This window comes from Anser anser (genome assembly GCF_964211835.1).
Source record: "Anser anser genome assembly, chromosome: 1".
Taxonomy (NCBI): Eukaryota; Metazoa; Chordata; class Aves; order Anseriformes; family Anatidae; genus Anser; species Anser anser.
In genome coordinates, this window is record NC_139720.1 from 13,584,010 (window position 1) to 13,604,618 (window position 20,609).

General features: G+C 38.5%; 1 protein-coding gene across 2 annotated transcripts in view; it reads right to left on the reverse strand.

Annotated features, from left to right (window-relative positions):
• Positions 1–20,609, reverse strand: part of RELN (reelin) — a 293,768-nt gene that overhangs the window by 35,235 nt on the left and 237,924 nt on the right. For both annotated transcript variants that reach the window (XM_083821372.1, XM_083821373.1), the window contains exons 32-44: positions 20,442–20,600; positions 18,478–18,666; positions 17,973–18,246; positions 16,382–16,522; positions 16,109–16,286; positions 14,526–14,610; positions 12,635–12,817; positions 11,081–11,252; positions 10,895–10,997; positions 8,181–8,410; positions 4,902–5,122; positions 3,683–3,830; positions 70–328 (exon numbers count right to left, since the gene is read on the reverse strand). In XM_083821372.1, coding sequence (XP_083677498.1) covers positions 70–328; positions 3,683–3,830; positions 4,902–5,122; positions 8,181–8,410; positions 10,895–10,997; positions 11,081–11,252; positions 12,635–12,817; positions 14,526–14,610; positions 16,109–16,286; positions 16,382–16,522; positions 17,973–18,246; positions 18,478–18,666; positions 20,442–20,600 — 2,342 coding nt within the window. The remainder of the gene's footprint in view (positions 1–69; positions 329–3,682; positions 3,831–4,901; positions 5,123–8,180; positions 8,411–10,894; positions 10,998–11,080; positions 11,253–12,634; positions 12,818–14,525; positions 14,611–16,108; positions 16,287–16,381; positions 16,523–17,972; positions 18,247–18,477; positions 18,667–20,441; positions 20,601–20,609) is intronic.

The following is a 20,609-nucleotide window of genomic DNA, read 5'->3' on the forward strand; positions in this document are numbered from 1 at the left end:
GGGAAACATTAAGACAGAAAACAGTCTAAAACTATATTAAAAAACCCAACAACCCAGAAGAGTACTTACCTGATCAATTACCCAGGGACTGTAAAAATGCCCATTCTCAGATGGTTGCCACCAGCGAATTCGAGTGGAGCTGGAACGGGCCTTCATTGGGATTTCCAGGGCAATGTATCGTCCCACGTTGCTTGAGTTGCTGAAGAGGAACTCCTGGAGAAGGCCCCAAGTGAGGCCACCATTGAGCGAATATTGCAGAAGCACAGGCTGGCTTCTGGGGTCTGGTACCCCCTTACCGCATCCCAATCTCATGAAGAACTGCACAAATCTAACAGTGAGAGCAATTACTGTAAAAAATTGTTTTTCTGCAACATCCTAGATAACCTGAATTAGAGAGACTTAGAGTTTGTCCATTGACAAACCCCATCATTTCTTGGTGTAAGAGTCAGCTTTAGGAGATGTTATCATTTCCTTTTCAAAGGCTCAAGAATATAAGTAGACAGACAGGTGGGATGACAAAAAATCATTTTGCCTGTGTGGTAGTTTGCCAGAGGCTGAACAGTGCTGGTCATTTTTGTTTTGAGCTTTTCTCCGTGTAGCAGATGGTGTTGCAAATACCAGAAACATAATCCTGGGTGAAAATTTTATCCTGTAACCTGTGAGTACAGATTTTAGTGGTAGAAAAGCAATGGTGCCTTAATGGTGCCTTGATCATAATTTGCTAGGAATTTGATGAAATGCTTAAATTCAAATTTAAAAAAAATGTTTTCCATTGACATAAACTAGTGAAAATCTGGACAGGAGAACAAAGCATGCTTCACCTTCAGGGACCATTTTGTCCATTTAGTCAGCATGGGAAATTTGTCTAAATCACACCACTTAAATGTGCTGGCTTCCCTGAAGCCAGCCCTAGACACCCAGGGACATGAATGCTTTTATTCCTTTTTTAATTGGTTGCTCCAAAGAAGCACAATAGGCTTGTATCAAACTGAGAAATTCTTCCTGTTAGATGATGCTTATAAACAGCACTGCAATGCACTTGGAGTGGAGGGAAACACCGTTGTAATGATATTTACCCATCCGACTTTCAGGGATATTACAAGTATTAATTCGTGTTTGCACAGCTCTCGCACAGCTTTAAAGTGCTCTATCTGTTCTAATTATCATTGCATTAGTGTTGCCTGGCTCACAGTCGAATGAAACATGGGAAAACAAGTTTTGTATCAAAAGTCTTGGTCTGTTTTTATCTGCAGGTAGATCCCCTGGGAGTGGAGGCTGCAGAGGTGCTGAGGAGACAAAGCTTCAATAAAACACTGAATCCGCAAGTCAATTAATTCTAATGCTCTCTGTGATTCGCGGTTCCTCTTGGTGCTATATATAACTTCTTTCACTATAGATTATATCCACCTCCATGTCCCAGACATAACATATTGCTTCAGCTGTAAAGCAATGCTGGGGACCCTCATGGATCAACATATCATCTGTAATGGATTGGAGTCACTGCTGGTGGGTCTTTGTTCCTCTACAGATTCTCTTTGACATTCACCACATAATTTAAAGGAAATAAACCCAGGTGACCTTTTCTCTGTTGAATCTGCTCTCTATGGGTTGCTATTCTTTCACCTGAATTTTTACTAGTGTAGTAATAACTCATTCAGATATAAGTAAAATAATGTTTTACTATTTTACAACAGTTTAAAAAGATAGCCATTTTAAATATGTCTTTTCTCACTCCACAGATATTTTGCAAAGGTTCTGCCTATTTTGGAATGGAAAAAACAAAGCTTTCTTACAGATACTCCAGCAATTCAGAATTGAAAGGGGTTTGATCAGATGTGATACCTAAAATATACCATCCCTACTGATATTTCATGCTGTGTAATTTCAGCTACGGGAATCACTGTAACTGCAATACATTCTCCCCATGGTTAAATTCTTTAAAATACAGAGATGATGACAGTGAACACTGGATTGGAGAGTCCACTTAATTTAAACCCCCACATGCAGAGTAGCATACAGGACTGACACCACTGCTCAGCTGTGTGTTTCAGGAAATCTCTAAGAAGAAAAAAGGGAGACTTTTAATGATTACTGAGTCCAGTACTCCTTAAAAGATCTATTAGAAATGCTGTTTATCACTGGTTCTTGTCATTTCTGGAATAAATAGAAACCTCTCCCCAGGTCCCAGGCAGAACTTGGCATGTCTGTGTCAGTCAGATCGGTTGTCTTGTTTTGCAGGTGGCTGATAGAGTCAGCCTGGAAATTAAGCAAATCCCTATGCAATTATTTTAGGTTTCTAAAGAGCAGTCCCCAGCAAAGCCTTTGCAGTCTTCCTTGCTGTTTAGAAGAAAACATGGAGTTATTTGTTGATAACTGTTATTTTTCATGGCATACACAAGAAATTAAACATACTGCTCTGTTTTCCTTTTATTAGGACAGGAGACATTTATCTCTATATAACACCTTGAGGTCAATATATGCAAATCCAGCTACAGACTTTCATGGAGAAGAGATAAGTGACGTCCCTTTGAACATGAGCAATAAGGAAAACATGTCATTTAGTCTAATGAAGCAACTTAAAAGATCTCTTGTACCTTCTGTTAAAAAATCTTTTAATTTGAGAACAGTCCAGGAAATCAAATTACAGCAGCATATGGATGTTTGTATTTACCAAGTTCTGAAAAAAGTTTGTTTTGAGTAACCTCACAAATTTAATACAAGGTTCTCTAATATTACACTTCAATGAAGGTTAGCTAATTGCTTATCTAGAATTGTAATGGTTAGAAATTAGGCTTTATTGACTATGAGGCTCTGCAATGAAACCATTATTTAGAGCGTCAGTGTTAATGAGGACAAGCCAAAAAGAGGTAAACTGCCTGTTAAAGTGTATCCCTCAGAGCATTAGAGAGGAGAAGGGAGTTTGCAAGATATCAGTGGAAAAAATCACAGGGAAAAGGCAATCTTTCCAAAGTAGCAATGTAATAGGTTAAGATACTTAGCAAACAAGGGCTATTCGTTAGCATGCACAAAATTAACATGCAATTTAATTTATATTAACTTTTGTGTAACTTTTTTATGTGGCTTGCTTAATATGTCTTTCTCATCAAATATCTCCTCTGAAGGCCGTAATGATACATGGTCTCTAAATACAGTAAAAATATTTGTTTTTCAGTTGCTGTGCTCATTGTAGCTGGTGACAGCTTGAAGGGAATTTCTCAGTGAATTATTGGAAACAAATGTGCACAATAAGAAGAAATCAACATTCAGAAATGAAAGGATTATGAGATGATGAATGTAACACTTATACTGGCAGCAGATACTCCTGCTTCAACAGCAGCTCACAATATAATGAACTGTAAGATAAGCAGAGTGTGTGATGTGCAAACAATTTGTCATGTTACACATTTAAGAAATAAAAACTTGTATAAACTACTGAAGATGTGGCGTCAGATCCTGGAGTTCTTATTCAAGAAAAAAACCCTAGTGTTAAAATTGTTAATCCCATTCAAGTTCAAGTTAAATTTAAGTTAAAATGGTAGCAGTGGTTAAAATGGAATATGTGCTAGAGTAGGGAAGGCAGAATATACCAGCTTGCCTTTACCATAGAAGTATATCAAATGTCTTATTCTTCAGTATATTATTTCTTCAGTGAAATACTGACAGGACTTTAAAATTGTGTTACCTGGCTTGTGACAAATCTAGGTCTCGAGTCATCAGCATACGTAAGCCTTCTTCATTAAAGAAAAGGTTGTTTCCTCCAGACATGATGCCACATTTCCTTGATGGCTTTCCACCACTCACAAGCAGGAATCTATCAGACTCCAGCTGACCTGAATACACAGTAAATACATATTTATGATTTACTCCAAAGTGCTCCTGCTGCAAGAGTACTATTTCCAGAGGAAGAGAGCTAAATTAAACATTACTTGCAGAGTGAACAAATATTCATGCCAGTGTTTATGATTCAGTGTTTTCTAGAAAACTGCCACAAATCAAAACAAAATAAATTGTTAGCCCAGAAGTATGAAGTTTACTCTCCAGTTATGGAGCTTACTCTCCAGTTATTCACATGATTTTCTACTTCCCTTCATTTTTCTTAAGATAACAGCAATGTATCCAGCTCTATAAGGAAACTGCGTGCCATGTGCTAGCATGCAAGAAAGGGCTGTCAAAATTTGAAATGAACAGTAGTACCTATGAAAGGAGGAATTTGGTTACGAGGTGCTGCTTTATTCAAAATATGCTCTTCTTGCAATATTTGTTAGCAGGGGAAAACCTCGAGCTGTTTTTAGAGGAGTTTGCATGGATGCTGTGTATGCTCAGGCACTCACAGGGCTTTGAGTTCCCTCCTGGCACTGTCCACTTGGGGTCCCCGGTCTGCTGTGCCTGATGAGCGGTGCTGAGCCATGGGGTCTGCTCCGAAGTATCGTTTGCCCTATGAAGGCCACCCAAAATTTCCTTTGCAGGGAGAAACTGCATAGCCCTAAAGCCCTTCTTTGTTTGCCTTGCTTGCATGCATGCTGTCTGTGCTGAAGTCAAACTACCCAAAATACACATTTTGTGAGAATTAAATTGACATATCCCTTTCCAGAAATTGTGTGTCATCATTCTCTTCTGAAATTATTTGCTGCAAGTACAATTTGCAGAAACTCTGTTTTGATGACAAATTTATATTCCAACATGAGAAACTTAGCAAAAAGTCAGTTACTCCAAAACAGGCAATTGATAGCCATCAGACATTCACAAACCACGCGTGAGAATTACATCTAAACAACTTGACTCATGGGAATAGTCTCACAGTATAGTTTAGATTCAGAAGCATGCAGAAGGTCTCATCTTTGAGCCCCAGGTTCCACTAAGACTAACAGGTAGAATTCAGGCTAAAAAAAGAAAAGAGATACCTTCAAAATCATCCTTAAGGAAGTCAGAATTCTTGGTACTTATTTTGCAGGTTGGCCCAGAGTACCCTGGGTCACAGATGCACTTTGTGCCGTTGATGCAGCTGCCATGCCCATTGCACATCTCCTCACACTGTGGACCAATGTACACGTTGTCAATGGCCCAGGTCACTGGCTGGGATCCAGCAGGATAAAATCCTTGGTACCACCTGAACCTTGCCAACCTGAAAAAGGCGTAAATGTACTTAATTTAAATGAAAGTCTTGTCTTTTGTTGTATACTATATATAAATATACCATCCTATACATACATATACAGTATTCTTTTTGGTGGAATTGACTTGATAATAGTTTAATTCTAGAAACTGACTGCTATGTCTAATTCCTTCATCTTGTCATCTTTATGCTGACATTCAATCCAAGTACTGACAGAAATAAAAATAACATTATTCATTAGCTACAATACCAAAACTGAATGACAGACTTGAAAATGGGATTTGAAATCTAACCACTCTTTTCTCCATCATCCATGGCAAGGATGATTGGCCGTGATCAGATGGATTTCCTTCTGCCTTGCTTTACAGCATCTTCGTCAGACCAGGCCACTCCCTGTCTTCTGGAGAATGAAATCCTGCTTCACACTGGCACCCTGCCTCCAGGGAGACCACTTGTGGAACCGGGCTGGTAAAATCTCACCATCAATTACGTGAACAGAAAACACGATCTGCCATGTCACCAGGTATTCAACTTGCTTTCAGACAGCTTAATCTTAAAACAGACTGATAGTGCAAGTTGTTAATTTAAACTATATTCTCCTTTGGGTCCTGGCCTGTCATTTTTAATTCTCAGCCTAAGTGCTATTTGCATCAGTGCTGCATATAAAGAGGAACAGACTGGGGAAAGAGGGAAAACAAACTGAGCAGGGGAAAAACACTTGGGAGACTCATTTTATTCCCAAATGAGAAAATGTTTCAGAGGAGGAAGGAAACCAGAAGAGTGAGAAGGGAAAAGTGCTTAATTTACATGTTTAATATGACTTGTTAGAAACATCTAAATTGAGGGATGGACTCTTTATCAGGGAGTGTAGTGATAGGACAAGGGGGAATGGTGTTAAATTAAAAGAGAGTAGACTTACATTAGACATTAGGAAGAAATTCTTTACTCTGAGGGTGGTGAGGCCCTGGCACAGGCTGCCCAGAGAAGCTGTGGCTGCCCCATCCCTGGAGGTGTTCAAGGCCAGGCTGGATGGGGCTTTGGGCAGCCTGGTCTGGTGGGAGGTGTCCCTGCCCATAGCAGGGGAGCTGCGACTGGGTGATCTTTATGGTCCCTTCCAACCCAAGCCATTCTGTGATTCTATGATAAACGCCGCAGGCGAATCAATGGCACAGGTAACTGACAAATGTTTTTGTCTTTATTTGCTAAAAAGGAATTTTTATGAGGTGATTCAGGTGGTAAGAGGTAGCTGATCAGTGGGGATACTGCTAGCAGTTTCAAGAAAGGTAACTAAGAATCAGAGTTCTGCTGGAAGTCAAAAACATTGTTTTTACTATGTCCTGAGGTGAAGGACACAAGAATGAGGTTGGAAATGTTTTAAACTCCTCTTTAGGGGACATCTCTGTCCCTTGGGTTGTATTTGTTCCACCCCACAAGAACAGGGAGCCTCGTCTCAGGCTCCCTGCTGGCCTGAGTGAAGGGTGACTGAAGCAAAGAGTGAAATACTAGTCTTGTTGAAGTCAGTAGGTGTTTCTTCACCAGCTCAGCAGGCCCAGGATTTTTTCCTTCAGAACCTTATGGGAATACTAAATATTAGATACAACTATTTGCTGACGACACACATTAATTTCCAGAAGAACACATGTAGTAGAAATAACTGAAGTGTCTTCATCTTCATTTAAATATAATCACTCGACACCTTGGGGACAGAAATGCTGGTTCTATTTAGCATTACACAAGGAATCAGGTTTGCTGATTTTTTCTCATTATTCCAGTGGACTCTGGTGGGGAAAACCCCACATCAGCCCTCTGGCCCAAGGATGTCATTACACCAAAGGCTCCATGGATTCTGCTCTTTGCTTCTGGGTTCTGCTGACTACCAGCAACTGGGGAAGGAACAGGAGGGAAGACAGGCAAATGGGACATAATCAGTAAGGAACAGAGGACTAAAGCAAAATACTTGGAAGGTTTAAATGAGTTAGGAATCTATGTAGTCAAATTTTTCATTTGGGGGGTGCATTGGTAGTTGGGTAAAGAGCCAAATAATTCTTTTGGGCTAAAATAGAAAGACAGATGTGCTGCTGCAAAAGATGGTTAACTACTCTATGCTTGAAATGTTAACTGTCATAAAACAGAATATTCAAGTTTAAAATTTAAACATTTTCTTAAATTATTAAACATCCGGGCTTTTCAAACTTGGCTCTCATCTCCTATATAGGTCTTCTAATACTTTCAGAGGCACCTGTGAAGCCACTTATTTAGTGGAAGGGCCATTGCACACAGTAGATTCATAAATACAGTCTCATAGTTGCATAGCTCGTTTTCATTCATACATACTACAGTTTAATCCTTAATGATTTGATTTTTTACACAAACTGAGTTGATACTATGACAGTTTTCCCTGAAAACGTAAACAGTACTGTTTTGAACTTTTTTATGTGTAATTTTGAAAAGTTACATATTAAATTGCCTGCAAGCACAAATTATTTTTCTATCCTATGTATCTGTTATCATCCAATTTAGCACGTCCCACAACCTTAAAGTTCCTAAGTGACTGCAGCAGTTAATTTCTTAGCATCACAGAACTTTGCAATTACAAGAGACCTTGAATATTAAGTAAGTCCATTTCCTTTCACTAAGGTAGAATCAAGTTTGTACTAGCTCACATTTTACTGTATTTTCTAATGAATCTCAGATGTCATGCAAAAACATCTTTGATGAATTAAAATATCCAATGAAGGAAAAACATTCAAAGAGCTTTAAAGACAGTCAATTTTGCATTTATTTTACTATACAATCCACTTCCATAAACACGTTACCAAACAGATATATGGATAAATAGGAAATTATTTGTGGTTACTCTACATTAGTATTAGGCATGACATATATTTGGGAATCACCTGAATACTAACTGTCCCTCAGGGCAAAAAGTGGAGAAAGATTGGTCATTTGGTCTGCTCTAATGCCACTGTTCTTATGGACCGCTCATGTTGGGGGACCATTTTGGTTGGAAAACAGACATAAAAAGAAAAAAACAAGCAGCTGGGAGGATTAGAAGCTAGACACTTACCCACAGAGGTGCAGTTTTCCAAAGTGAATGGCCTCCCTCCTCCAGCCCTGGGTGGTGCCTGCATAGTAAGTGCTGCTTGGGTGATGTTCAGTGGAGCACAAGGAGCTGAGGTGGCTGCTGCTGCTGTAGCACAAAGGGAGAAGGAGGTGCCAGGTCGCCCCCAGATCTCGTGAGAACTCCAGTTTTACAGGGTCAGCAGATGAGCTATCAGTGGTGCAGCCAATATTGATCTGGGATCCAAGACATGAAATGCAGAAGATGACAAAGGGTATGCTGGGACACCTAATCACTCTTCATCTTAGTCTCTCTCATGTCGTATGGTATTTATTTAGCCCAGAAAGATGGTGATTTAAGAATTCATTTAACAACTGCAATGATGAACTCAGGACATGCACATGGACATGAACACTTGCACATTGCCCTACCTGTCCATGTGCATATTACACTCTGGGTCATTGTAAAATGAATGTAATATGAAATCCCCAAATACTTCCACTAGAGAAAACTTAATTAGACAAAATCCCAAAGGAGGAGAGCTGATAGCATGGCTGGAGCAAACGCATCAGCTCAAGAATGTGGACTTTTTAAAACCAGAAATATTAGAACAAAATCTGCAAACATAAACTTGGTAAATTGCTGAGCTGCATTATCGAAAAGCTTATGCCACAGGAATTACCCTTCAGGGCATCTGGTGTATCACTTCTATGTTCTTTAGCTTTTATACTCACTACCCTTTCTGCTCATGTATGGCAGCGAAGTCTGAGGTGACAGCATTGAAAAGAGTGTCATAGCTGGACTGGATTTAGATTCAGTGTCACACCAAAACACAGTGTGACAGTGACAAACTTCTCAAGGTGTTCTGACAAGATTCCTGATGTGCAGAACAGTAGAGAAGGCAGAAAACCTACGTGACCTGCAGCGCTACTGGTACCCTGTAACAAATCATATATGTTTTATACAGAATCTGAGACCTTTTATGATATATTTTTTGCATGCCCAATGATATATTTTTTGCATGTTCAAATTAGTCTGCTTTGCTTTCATGCTGATATTAAGATGTTCTTTCGGTTTCAGATTGCTTATATAAAAGAATTAGTTCCTTTACAGGATGACTATGTCACATAAAATAACATGTACTCTATTTACTGTGCAATAAATAAAAATTTATTGCAGATGAAATACAAAGCCTGTACTAAAACTACAAAATATTTTGTACTTTTAGATATCTTTGTAGTGAAAAATAAGTGTCTTTCTAACATACTGCTCTGTAACAAAAATGTATTTCTAAAGCCCAGTTATATTCAGGACAGTGCATGAATGTTGAAAATGTATCCTACATTGAATTTCCTTCATCACTCTTCAGCGCACATGAGAGCCATCAACCTACATTTGACTAGAAGGGTTGTCTACTCATCTGGAAGCTTAGAGCGATGCTTGACCCAATATAGTTTTTGACTCTTGAGACACAGAAAGAAACTCTATTGCATTATGCATAACTGCTTCATTTATACTAATATCCACAAAAACGTGAGTTGAAGTCATTTAACGTCCTTAAAACAATGTTCTTACCACATATGGAAGTATGTATGGAGATTTTATGAGGTTAATGCCCCGAAGACTTATGAATATCTTAAAATGACCTCAAACATTTTTGTTCTACAGGCAGTAATCTATATTTTAAAACAGAAAATGGTTTACCTTCAATAATTTATGAAGTAGTTGCATGACAAACTGAAGCATGCATGAGTACACAGCTAAACCAAGTTTTCTTGGAAAACTCTTAGTATCATTTCTTTAATTGTTTATAAATCAGTATCATTTGGTGTTTAATGCTACAGCATGCTACATCTTTGTTAAAACAGCCTTGTAATTGTGGCATGGCAATTTACATGAAAGATTCTTTCACAATATCTTAATAACAATATAATGACTTCTCTAAACAAACACATAATAGGCTGAAAGGTTACTCCCATCAGTGGCTGTCCAAGCCAATGCACAGTTTAGGTTTTAGGATAAACCAGAAGCACAGTTTAGTTTAGACTATGTGTTGTCATTGGGAGTGTCCGCTTCCACTGATTATGTAAGAAGCATGAAAAATATGCTCCTTAGCCATGACATTTAGATAACTCCTTAAGATGGGATGAATTCAGACCATTGTGGCAAAGAATAGCTTCCACTAGATCCTTTATGAAAGCATGGGCAGAAGCAAAAGGAAAGCAGAGGCTTGGCTCTCAGAAAGTACAGCCAGTGCAGTAAAGCCAGCCTGCAGGAAAATGATTTCTAGTGTCACAGATGAAGTTATAGCTCCCCACTGGGCCAGATCATGGAAATATTTCTACTGCATACTTATACTGAGCAGGTTGTAAAGTAGCAATCTAGACTTTCATTACATTGTGGTGTTCATTGTCTTGCCTGCCAGTAGGGACTCTCCAACTTGTAGGACATGTTATTAGTGCAAGTATATATGAATGGACAAAGTGGTAATTTAGGCAAGAAAATAGGAGACTGTGAGGCAGAATTCTCCTTATCTGCGTGATAAAAGCTTCAGGATACACCCACAAGAGGGAAAGTAATATCAAAATAATTACAGGGGAAATTAAAGAGACTTCTCTGCCTGGCAGTCACAAAGTGCTGGGCAAACACACTGAAGAGCAGAACCTGAGAGAACAGAATGCCCTGAGCAAAATGCCAAGTAATTTTCTGAGGATAAGTACCTCAAATTGGATTACGGTGTTTTCATTCACACTTAGATCCCTTGTTGTAATGGAGTGTTCTCCTATTTCATTTGAAACAAATACCATAGCTGAATCTTCCTCACTGTGAAAAAAAAAAAAAAGGTATTTTAGAATCAGTTTATTCCACAGTCACTTTTTTCTAATTTATTGCTGAGTGATGCTTACGGAGCTCCCTTAGATGAATATGGGCAATAAAGCCCAATGTTTCCACCAGGATAGAAAAACCAGTTGTCCTCTTTGGGACCAAAGTCAAAGGTATCCAAAAGAATCACGGGATTTTTAAGGTTATTTCCATCAATAATGAAGTCATCTATGATCCAGATTTCTTCTTTTTTGCCTACAAAGAAAAGGGGAACATTCCTATTAACACCTAATAAAACTATCATTAAAAAGCAGACTAGTGGCTGATATTTATGGATTACACTGAAAAAAGGGTGCTAAAGGCTTCATAGGCAGTCTTTCCATAGTCCCCATACTACTCTACAGAATTAACTTTTATTTCTGTAAAATGTACAGAAGTCACAGCAAACTGAAAAGTGAAAAACCTATGCTAAGCAAGTATCTTCCACTTAAATCACATTTACTTTGAAACTATATCGTCAGTGTCATCTTTAGTTAAGAATCAGCTAAATAAGCAGCTGCCTAAAAGGATGATTTAATTCTACAACTTTTTCCTTGCACTCAGCAGCCTGTATTTGCCAGCCAAGAGCTCTTTGAAAGAAACGGAAACTCTGAGTGACCTTCTTTCAAATGGATTATGAATTCAAATGTGTTGCAAAATTAGTATTTGCAAACTGGAGAGAAAGGATTAGATTGCCAGATCTTTTGTGTAATTGAACTTTTTCTTCATCTATCTAAAAGCCTTTCTGTTGATCAGAGAAAGTTAAAGGGCTTCTTTTATATGAAATTTGTATTTAAAGATGATTTCTACAAGAAAAGTTTAGTTAAATGTTTTAGACAAGACCCATCAGAAACATGAACTGGAACTGGATTCTTAGGTCTGGATTTGAATTTGCTTTTTTGTTAGAGCTATGCTAGGTATTTGCCTGAGTGGCATAAATAATTGCTGTATCACTAGGTCTAAATGATCACTGGAATTTGTTAAGAGTCCTTAATGCCAACTCCTGCTAAGAGATGTGTGTAGAGTAACTGAGAACAGAAGACAGTTTTCTTCAGCTGGCACATGTCCTCTAATCAGGAGGAATAAGCTGTGTTCCTCTTGTGGTTTTCTACAGTCCTTTACAATTTAATCCAAAGATTAACTGCTCAGTACATTCTCTTTCTAAATGTTTTTTTAATGCCTAGTTAATTCCAAGCAAGGTAGGCCTAATTCCCATCTACACATGGGACACTTTTGTATAATTTGAGTATTGTAATGGTGCCTCAGTGTAAAGGACAATCAGGTCTATTAAAAATAATGAGAAGAACCTTTGTGAACTTTATTGGTGTTGCTTGATCTCCCAAACCATCCAGGGTCAAAGCAGATAGTATTCTGCACACTATCAAAGGTATTAGGTTAAGGTACTTCCACTTTAAAACATACAGAAACTTCATAAGAACTTTAAATATAACCTTCTGATAGTTTTAATGGAAGGTCTTAAAACATAAGAAAACAGGATTTAAGAGTCTGTATTCTTGTTGAGTCCAAAAATCCAGCCTCTGACAGATGCTAAGCTTTGTAATTATGGATCTGGAGGCCCATGGGTGTCTATTTCTTACCATTGTTGTAAGGTTGCCAGAGTCTGAAACGTGTGGCATTGCTTTGGGCTGTGTAGGGCAGAGGAACATTGATAAAGAGGACATCTGTAGTCTGTGTGAAGTAAAACTCATCTATCAGGTGCCAAGTGATGCCACCGTTGACAGAATACTGCAGCAGAATAGAATGAGACCTCTCAGGGGTACCTGGAGCAAAGAGGACATGTTCATTATAAACTGGCTTTAAAAAACACTAGTGCAAAAACATTTCTTCAGGTGTAAATATAGTTAGCTTACTCAGACATCTATTACAGAACATGAACTAGCTTTTATAACAATTAAAGCTGTTGAGAAGTTTTATGTGTATTAAACACATACAAATCCCTGTGCTTTCCTGTGCTTGTCTGTCTGGAATATGCTAATGAATTAGGGACTAAATTTGCATTGATGTTTGTTATAAGTACAGGCAGACTTCATTTACTTAGATAAGAAGCTGTATCAGTGTTTTATATATATATATATATGTATATATAACACTGATACATACATATATATATATATATCAGAACAAATCAGCTCCTTCTTCCACAGATATTTTTTGGCAATTCAGTAGTTATTTGCTTGTTGTTCCTAGGTACCAGATATTATCACTATCTGTAACGCTCATAGGCAGACACAGCTTTCACTACTTTACCTTTTGTGGGTCAAGTAGTAAAATCCAGCCTTGTGCCTTCAGCTATTCCTGCCTTTTGGAACAATAATTTTAGTCATCTTATTTTTTAATATTTTGACAAGGATCATATTTAAGAATATTTTCAAGACATAATTTGGTAAAATAAGTCTTCACATAGATTTTGCTTTTAAACATGAAGTATTGGGTATGTTATTGTTTTGGGGCATGTTATGTTTTTTTGGCTAATATTTTTTTCCTCTCTTTTGCATAGAAGTCTTTAACAATAGTAATGAACAGCCAAGGATACACGATAAAATGCTTATTAAAAGATTTAGCTGAGATTTTTGTTTGAGAAGAAAGAAGTGGTTCAAAACTATTTTCACTCTGTTCTGTGTCTAAGCGGCAAGTAAATTAAGGTCCATCCCAAGTCCTTCCACCTTCCACCAAAGGGAGATGGCAATTGCATGTTGAAATTTCAACCTTGAAGCACCAGTTCCACAAGTAAAGCTGTGAAAAACTTCCTGAAACTGCATGGGAGTAACATGAATGCTCAACCAGCTTAGTGGCTCTTCACTGGGATACTCCTGAGTGGGATAAAATTATTTTGCAAGGCCAAAAAGGGCAGGTGGTTGGAACATGGTAAGACTGAGTCATTGGATTGATTGTACACACACTAGAGAAACTGTTTCAGGCTTAATACACCAACTTGTGAGCTTAGCTTGCAGAGTCTGACTATCTTTCATACACAATTAAATAGAATTATGGTGTTTTAGTTTTCTCTATCGTACCTGCTAGGAAGTGAAATGGTAAGAATTCAGTGGACTGAAACTTGAAAATGAAAAACTCTGTAGTTCCTTACCAGTCCCTTAAGTAATCTACTATAGGTACCATTTTATGACTTTAAAAAAAAAAAGTTGAATTCTTTATTTTTTTTTTCCGCTATAGTGCAAAATCTAAAAATCTTGAGCTATATTGCTTTTCTTCTGTTCAAAGACAGTGCTAGCTATGCTGTTTTTGACACCACCACAGTTTACTTTTTTTCTGAGGAATTGCACAGATGGCCGCCTAGTCTGGTAGCAAGGTAGCGATGATGTGAAAGCTCAAACAAGTTCCTATATTATCTACCATAAACTGGTGATGATGTAAACTGTAGTTGGAAATGTAAATCTATACTATTTTTCTGTGGTACTAATTTATAGGGATAACGCTAGAGAAGTGATAGGAAATCAACAGTGATCTTACCTTTGGCTATAAACTTAAATGAAAACTGGATGTACACAGTATTAGTGCAATCTAGATCTCTTGAAACCAGCATTCTCAGTCCTTCCTGCAAATACAGAATATATAATGTGAATCACAGTTCCCATTATTGAAGGTTCTCTGCAACTTACTATTGTCTGGATGTTGTCTGCCACTGACTGCTCTGGCAGCAAGAGAGGTAGCTCTGTCCCTTCTTTTCTCCCAGGCTGAAAATTAGAATAGTGATAGCCTTGACAAAGTGATCCACAGTAATGGAAGGTGCTAGATATAGGTCTTTGCAACCTCTAGAGGCACAGCTCCATGATCAGGTACAGACATAGGTTCAGCTCATTCAGCTCATGCCCTGAATCACCAGGATGTCATCTGATCTGCAAGCACTGTAGTTGACTTACTCAGACATTCAGTCCAAATTCATATACCCATTCTTTCAGCAAACCATATAGCAGCTGAGCACCCTAATTTTCAAGGAGGAAGTCTCCTCTCAAGGAGCTCTTTTCTGTGCCTCCAGAAATTATTTTTTGTACAAATATCCTCTTCTGTGGTAACCTCTTGACTCAGGAAGGGATTGTTCCTTTTCCTGTAGTAAGGAAAAGGAGTGGGTGGGAAAAGTCATAGTGACCTGTAAGATCCTGTCCATCTCTACAGATGAGCTCAATGTTTAGTGGATCCTGGAGACAGACCTGATCCCTGTTCTGCAGAGGATCTAGCAAACTCCACCTCACAGAGCTTTTCTCTTTCTCAGACCCCTTTCCCCAAGGAACAACCTGCAGGAACAACCAAGCCAAGTTTTAGACAATTCACAACCTCTGATTTATGATTTAGATTATTTAAAGAGGTTGAACTGGAGTCTAGGTTTTGAAAAAACATATTTATAAAGAATTAATTTGTACATGTGAAGTTATTAAACTCTGCTTTTCAAGGGCACCTAAATTCACCATGTCAAATGAAAAGACTCGTGTAAGCTTAAAATTTTTGTTCTTATCTGAACAAAAGTCTTTTATGGGGAGAAATGTTTATCTGTTCTGTTGAAGAACTGAGAAGTTCAGAAAACATGACATTTCCTGACCTTTTTAGACCTTTAGTTAAAAACAAACAAAAAAACCCTCCTTAATGAGCTAAAAAACTTTTAAAAGATACACATAAGTAAACCACATTCTAACTACACAAACTTTGAATTCCTAGACTACAGTGATTAGTATCATTCAAAATATTCAAAAATCAGTCAGAGGATTTCAAGACAGACATCACAGATTGCAATGAGTACTGCATTTCCAAATCACTCACTTGGCCTCAAGAATCACAACTGCAGAGTTTCATTTTTTTCCTTTGGAAATTAAGGAGGAATTTATAACCAAAAACAATAACAAAAAAACCACATTTGTTCATAAAAACAACTGTAACAAACATGGTGCATGTTTAGGGCAGAAAAACACGAGAAAAATGAAAATGTCAAATTCTAACCTAAAGACTTTGAAATAAACTTACGGAGGAAACAACAAAAAATCACTTTCTCTTCCTAACTCTACTATTTTTATTCATTTTTTTCAATGTAATGAATCTCTGACCCCTTTAAAAATGAGAGCTGTTCCAGACTTGATGGTGTCACCATTCAGGTTTCCCCTCTCAGCACCATAGACCTCAGGCCAAAGGTCTGGATGCAAGTTACCATTGAAATCATCCTTCAGGACAGATGGCAGAGGAATGACAGGGACACAGTATGGACCACCAAAGCCTCTGTCACACCTAGCAACAAATTCAGAGGAAAAGGTATTATCCATCTGGCCTAGATAAAACACAACATCTTTTCTATAAAGTATGGAAAGCAAGTTGGTACTTACACACAATGATCTGCATCACAGATGCCGTGGCCTGAGCACATCCAAGGGCATCCTGTAGCCAAGATCACATTATCAATAGCCCAAGAATCAACACCAGAAGCATAGTTGTATTGAATCCATCTGAATCGTGTTCTGGGAGAGCTAGAAAAAATAAAGTGAATGCATTTCAGGCTTCAAAATGTTTCCTCCACAAAGTGTTACATAATAAAGAAAGTCCTATGGACTTCAGGAGAACAAAAACATTTTAATAAGCACAACACTTTGTATTTGGAAAAGTCTTATACTCCATTGGAAACTGGCAGTTTCAATTTCTCAGATGAGTTTTCAGGCAAAATTCCAGCAGATCTAAACGAAGATGTCTGAAGTGAACCAGTGTTGTGACTCTTCCTGGTTAGCAAAGTGGTTGAGCAGAAACTACCAGCTTTATTAGCATCCAACAGCTCTATAAGTTGCTAGTAGAGTTGAAACAATATAACTGCTTCAGAAAAGTAATAAGTAGTGAATGTTTATTTATACGTAGTGTTATGTAAAGAAAAATAAAGATTACATGCACTCATGTATATTTGTATAATAATGTATGAATATATGTACAAACATGCACCTGCACACCTGCTGCGGTAAATGCTGACTGCCTTACTATGCTCAGATGGGGAAAATACTTTGGAAAAAAATCTCTCAAGATGGTATGGATTAAATAATATTGTAGTTGTTCAAGCAGGAAATGTTCTGTGGAGCTCATCCTAGACCAACACACTAGGAAATACCCTCTGACTTTGACTGTGTCAAGCTATCTTCATACTTGTGAAGAAAATTATGGAAGAATCTTCTTGGACGAAGATGTATGGTTCTGTGGAGTGTACTATGAGATTAGAAACCAAGATGTGAATCATAGTCCCTGTTCATTTACTGTGTCCATTTTTACTAGCATATTTTCAAGGTGGTGGAATTTACAGAGATAATGTGTAGGGTGCTTTTAAGAATTATGGAACTATTCAGAGTAATGGTAAGTAAGATTATTGTAATCTGTTATTTCTGAACTAGTGCATGGTTTTATTCGGAGAGATGGATGTCAGCTTATCTGCCACATTCATTTACAACAATGTGATATCACTATGAGACAGGCAGATCTCTCCTCCTGGTCAAAAAGGTGGAGGTGGCACATCCAGTAACATGCATTTTGACTTGCAGAGTGCTGTGATTGATGTGCCTAAATCTTGGATGACAAATAACATTATTACTGATGTGAAATAACAGAAAATACCCTTATATGAGAGGATGGGTCAGTGCATTCATTCTTGTTTCTTACTGGGTAAATGTTAGAAAAACTTAGTTTAGAATTCCTGTTCTTTGATGCCATAGATTGCGGGCAAGACTTAAGAATTCACTGATCCAAATTTGTTACTTACTTAAATTCCTGCAGTTCATATTATATCTGATGAAATATTTTGAAGTGAAATTTAAAATTCTGATGGTATGACAACACACATTTAATAATTTAAAAGACATGCAGAAAATTCCCAAGCTGGGGGATGTTTGCTCAAATTAGATCAGCAAAATCTATATCATGCTAAACAGCTAGAACAATGCTCACTATGTTGCAGGTGGAAGGTAGACCGTAATTCTCTTCCAATTTTGGAATCTTTCTGAAGTGTACATGGAGCTCTCGGTGTAGTGCTGACAGCCAATGGTTGGAGGCACACACTCCTCTGTCACCAAGTGCCAGTCTCTTCCATTGTTTAAAGAATACTGCAGGTGAATGCTATGAGAATTGCTGTATGGCTTGCTGCAACCCATGCTTAGCTCAAACTGCAGGAAAGTAGAGGCTGATACATGAAAGTCCCAAGTCTCCGCAAAGCGAGGTTTTCCTAATAAAAGAGAGAAACAACAAAAATGAAATTGAATGCCTTATGCATATGCTTTTGGTACTGTCATTCAGATTTGTTATCTGCATTTTCAACTCCTTCTTTTCAGCGTCTCTTCCCTGCAGATTACTATATACTTGAATCTCTGAATACCTTCCATATTGTAAAAACTTGACCCACACAGAATTTATAAAATAGGTGCATACAAATGTAGTAGTGCTTAGTGACACATACCGATGTTTTCACTGAACATCAGAGCTGTATCCATAGATAGGCACTCAATGTCTACTTGTCCCCCTTGTATTCTGTACCAGCTTGCTTGTAAATCCACAGTTCCATCAAATTTATCCTGGAAGCCAGTTTGAGAGCTGTCATTCATCCCTATAAGCACATCATCCAAAGCCCACTGAGCCGAATGCTTCCCTATAAAAAGCAGAATGGGTGAGTTAGTGGAGTCCCTGTTAGTTATTTTTTCATAACTGCATCCTGCATTCATGTAGTGAGTTGTGCTCAGTCACAGACAGACCGCTGTTAAACATGGCTAACACATTGCTCAAGGATGAACCTGGACTCTAAATTATGTTTCTTTTTCAGCTTCAATGCCTTCATCATTGTGCACTCTCCCTGCGTTTGAATGAGACATTTCCTGAGCCCTTAGGTTGGGGATTTCCATTTATCAGTCACAACTTTCCTGTTATTCCCCACAGCTAAATCAGAAAGGCCTCTGACTAACTCCCAAATTACCTTTTGATTGGAAGAGGATAGCTTTCTACTGGCATGCTAAAAATATTGTCTTACTGTACAATCACTTTCGTACCCTTATAGAAGAAGAAAGACTTGATAAATTGTGAGCTCACGACGATGTGCCAGGACTTATGTCTTGCCAACAAGAGGAACATGGGTCATGGCTGATAGAGCCACTCTGCGCTGAGTTATGTCAGACAAAGGATAATCTATGAAGGAGCTATCGTCTGTAACGAGGAGTGGTTGTCACCTGTGGGCACTGGTATGGAAGGCTGTATTTCAGCCTCCCGTCACAAATTCTCTCTCTCACTGAGATCCAGAGGACTGCTGTCAGGTAGCCTTACAGAGACCACTCTCAGCAGAGACAGATGTCACCCAGATGCCTCCAGAGGCAAGCAGCAACCAGCAGGACATAGGTAGAGAGCAACAGGTCTGACATCTCACCACCAAACAGTGCAAACTGCTATGGCATAATGATGGTCTGTGGTCCACCAATTCCTGTTCAGCATTTTTCTCGAATGAACTGGCTTTGTAGCTAAATCACATCCTCTTGTCTTGTCTACTCTCTTCCCTAGTGAGGACAGTTAACTCCAGCATGTATATTGTATAAAAATGTATGAATAAAAACAGCCATCAAAATGATAAATGATATCCAAGAAGCTGCATACCGTAATTACCTGACTGTAAGCTATGTTCTTTTCTCCCCAGGGAGCTGCTGTTAAAATGTACTTTTCTATATGTCTGAGCATCACCTTCTATTTCCTTCAGGGAGCCAGGAGCTCCTGACTTGCGCAAAGGTGAAACACTCAATAAGGACACTTTTACTAGTAGTAATGTGCCACAGTGCAAGGCAGGAGCTGTCACGGTGGCTGTAGCTATCAGTCAGCATCAGGGCTTTACTTTCATCTGAGGATGCGGGAAATATCTGAGTGGGCTTTGGAGGTGGAGCAGAAGGCAGAGGCATGGGGCTCTGGGTATGCAAAGATGCTAATATAGGGAGTTCTATAATATATATCTATGATTCTATGAGATGGGAGCTACTATGTAGGCAGGTTCAAGACCAAGTTATGCCTCCCCTTCCAAATCAGATGAAAAATGAGATGTGTTAGCCATTTTACATCCCAGCTCACTCTTTACTCAGGTAAGTCCTCTCATCTTATTCAAGCTTTTCTGTGTAAACTTTTCGCCTCCTCTCCTCTCAGCATCTTTGGTTTAAACTTGGCTTTTAAACAATTTTAATCTTAAACACCGTATTGTGCTTGGGTGTTATAGAAGAAAATTATGTCTGTAGCATGACTAAGGAAAGCCTAAACATGCACTTACAGCATCCAAACTGTTCACCACAATGTGTTTTTAGTAACCTGAGGTTTCTGCAGCACACGCCCATAGGGAGAAGCACTCATGCTTGGGTTGGATAAAAACATTTAATGAATTCTTAGGATGGCATTGCATACCATGTTGTGGCTGCCACCACCTGAAAGCTGTGGCAGGGGTTTTGGCCTCCCGAGGTAAGTCTATCGAAACAACCTGAGGTTCCAGGTACGACATGAAGTCCAGCTCTCGCAGTAAATGCCAGGTGATCCCGTTATCATTTGTGAATTGAACCACGAGACCTGTAGTTA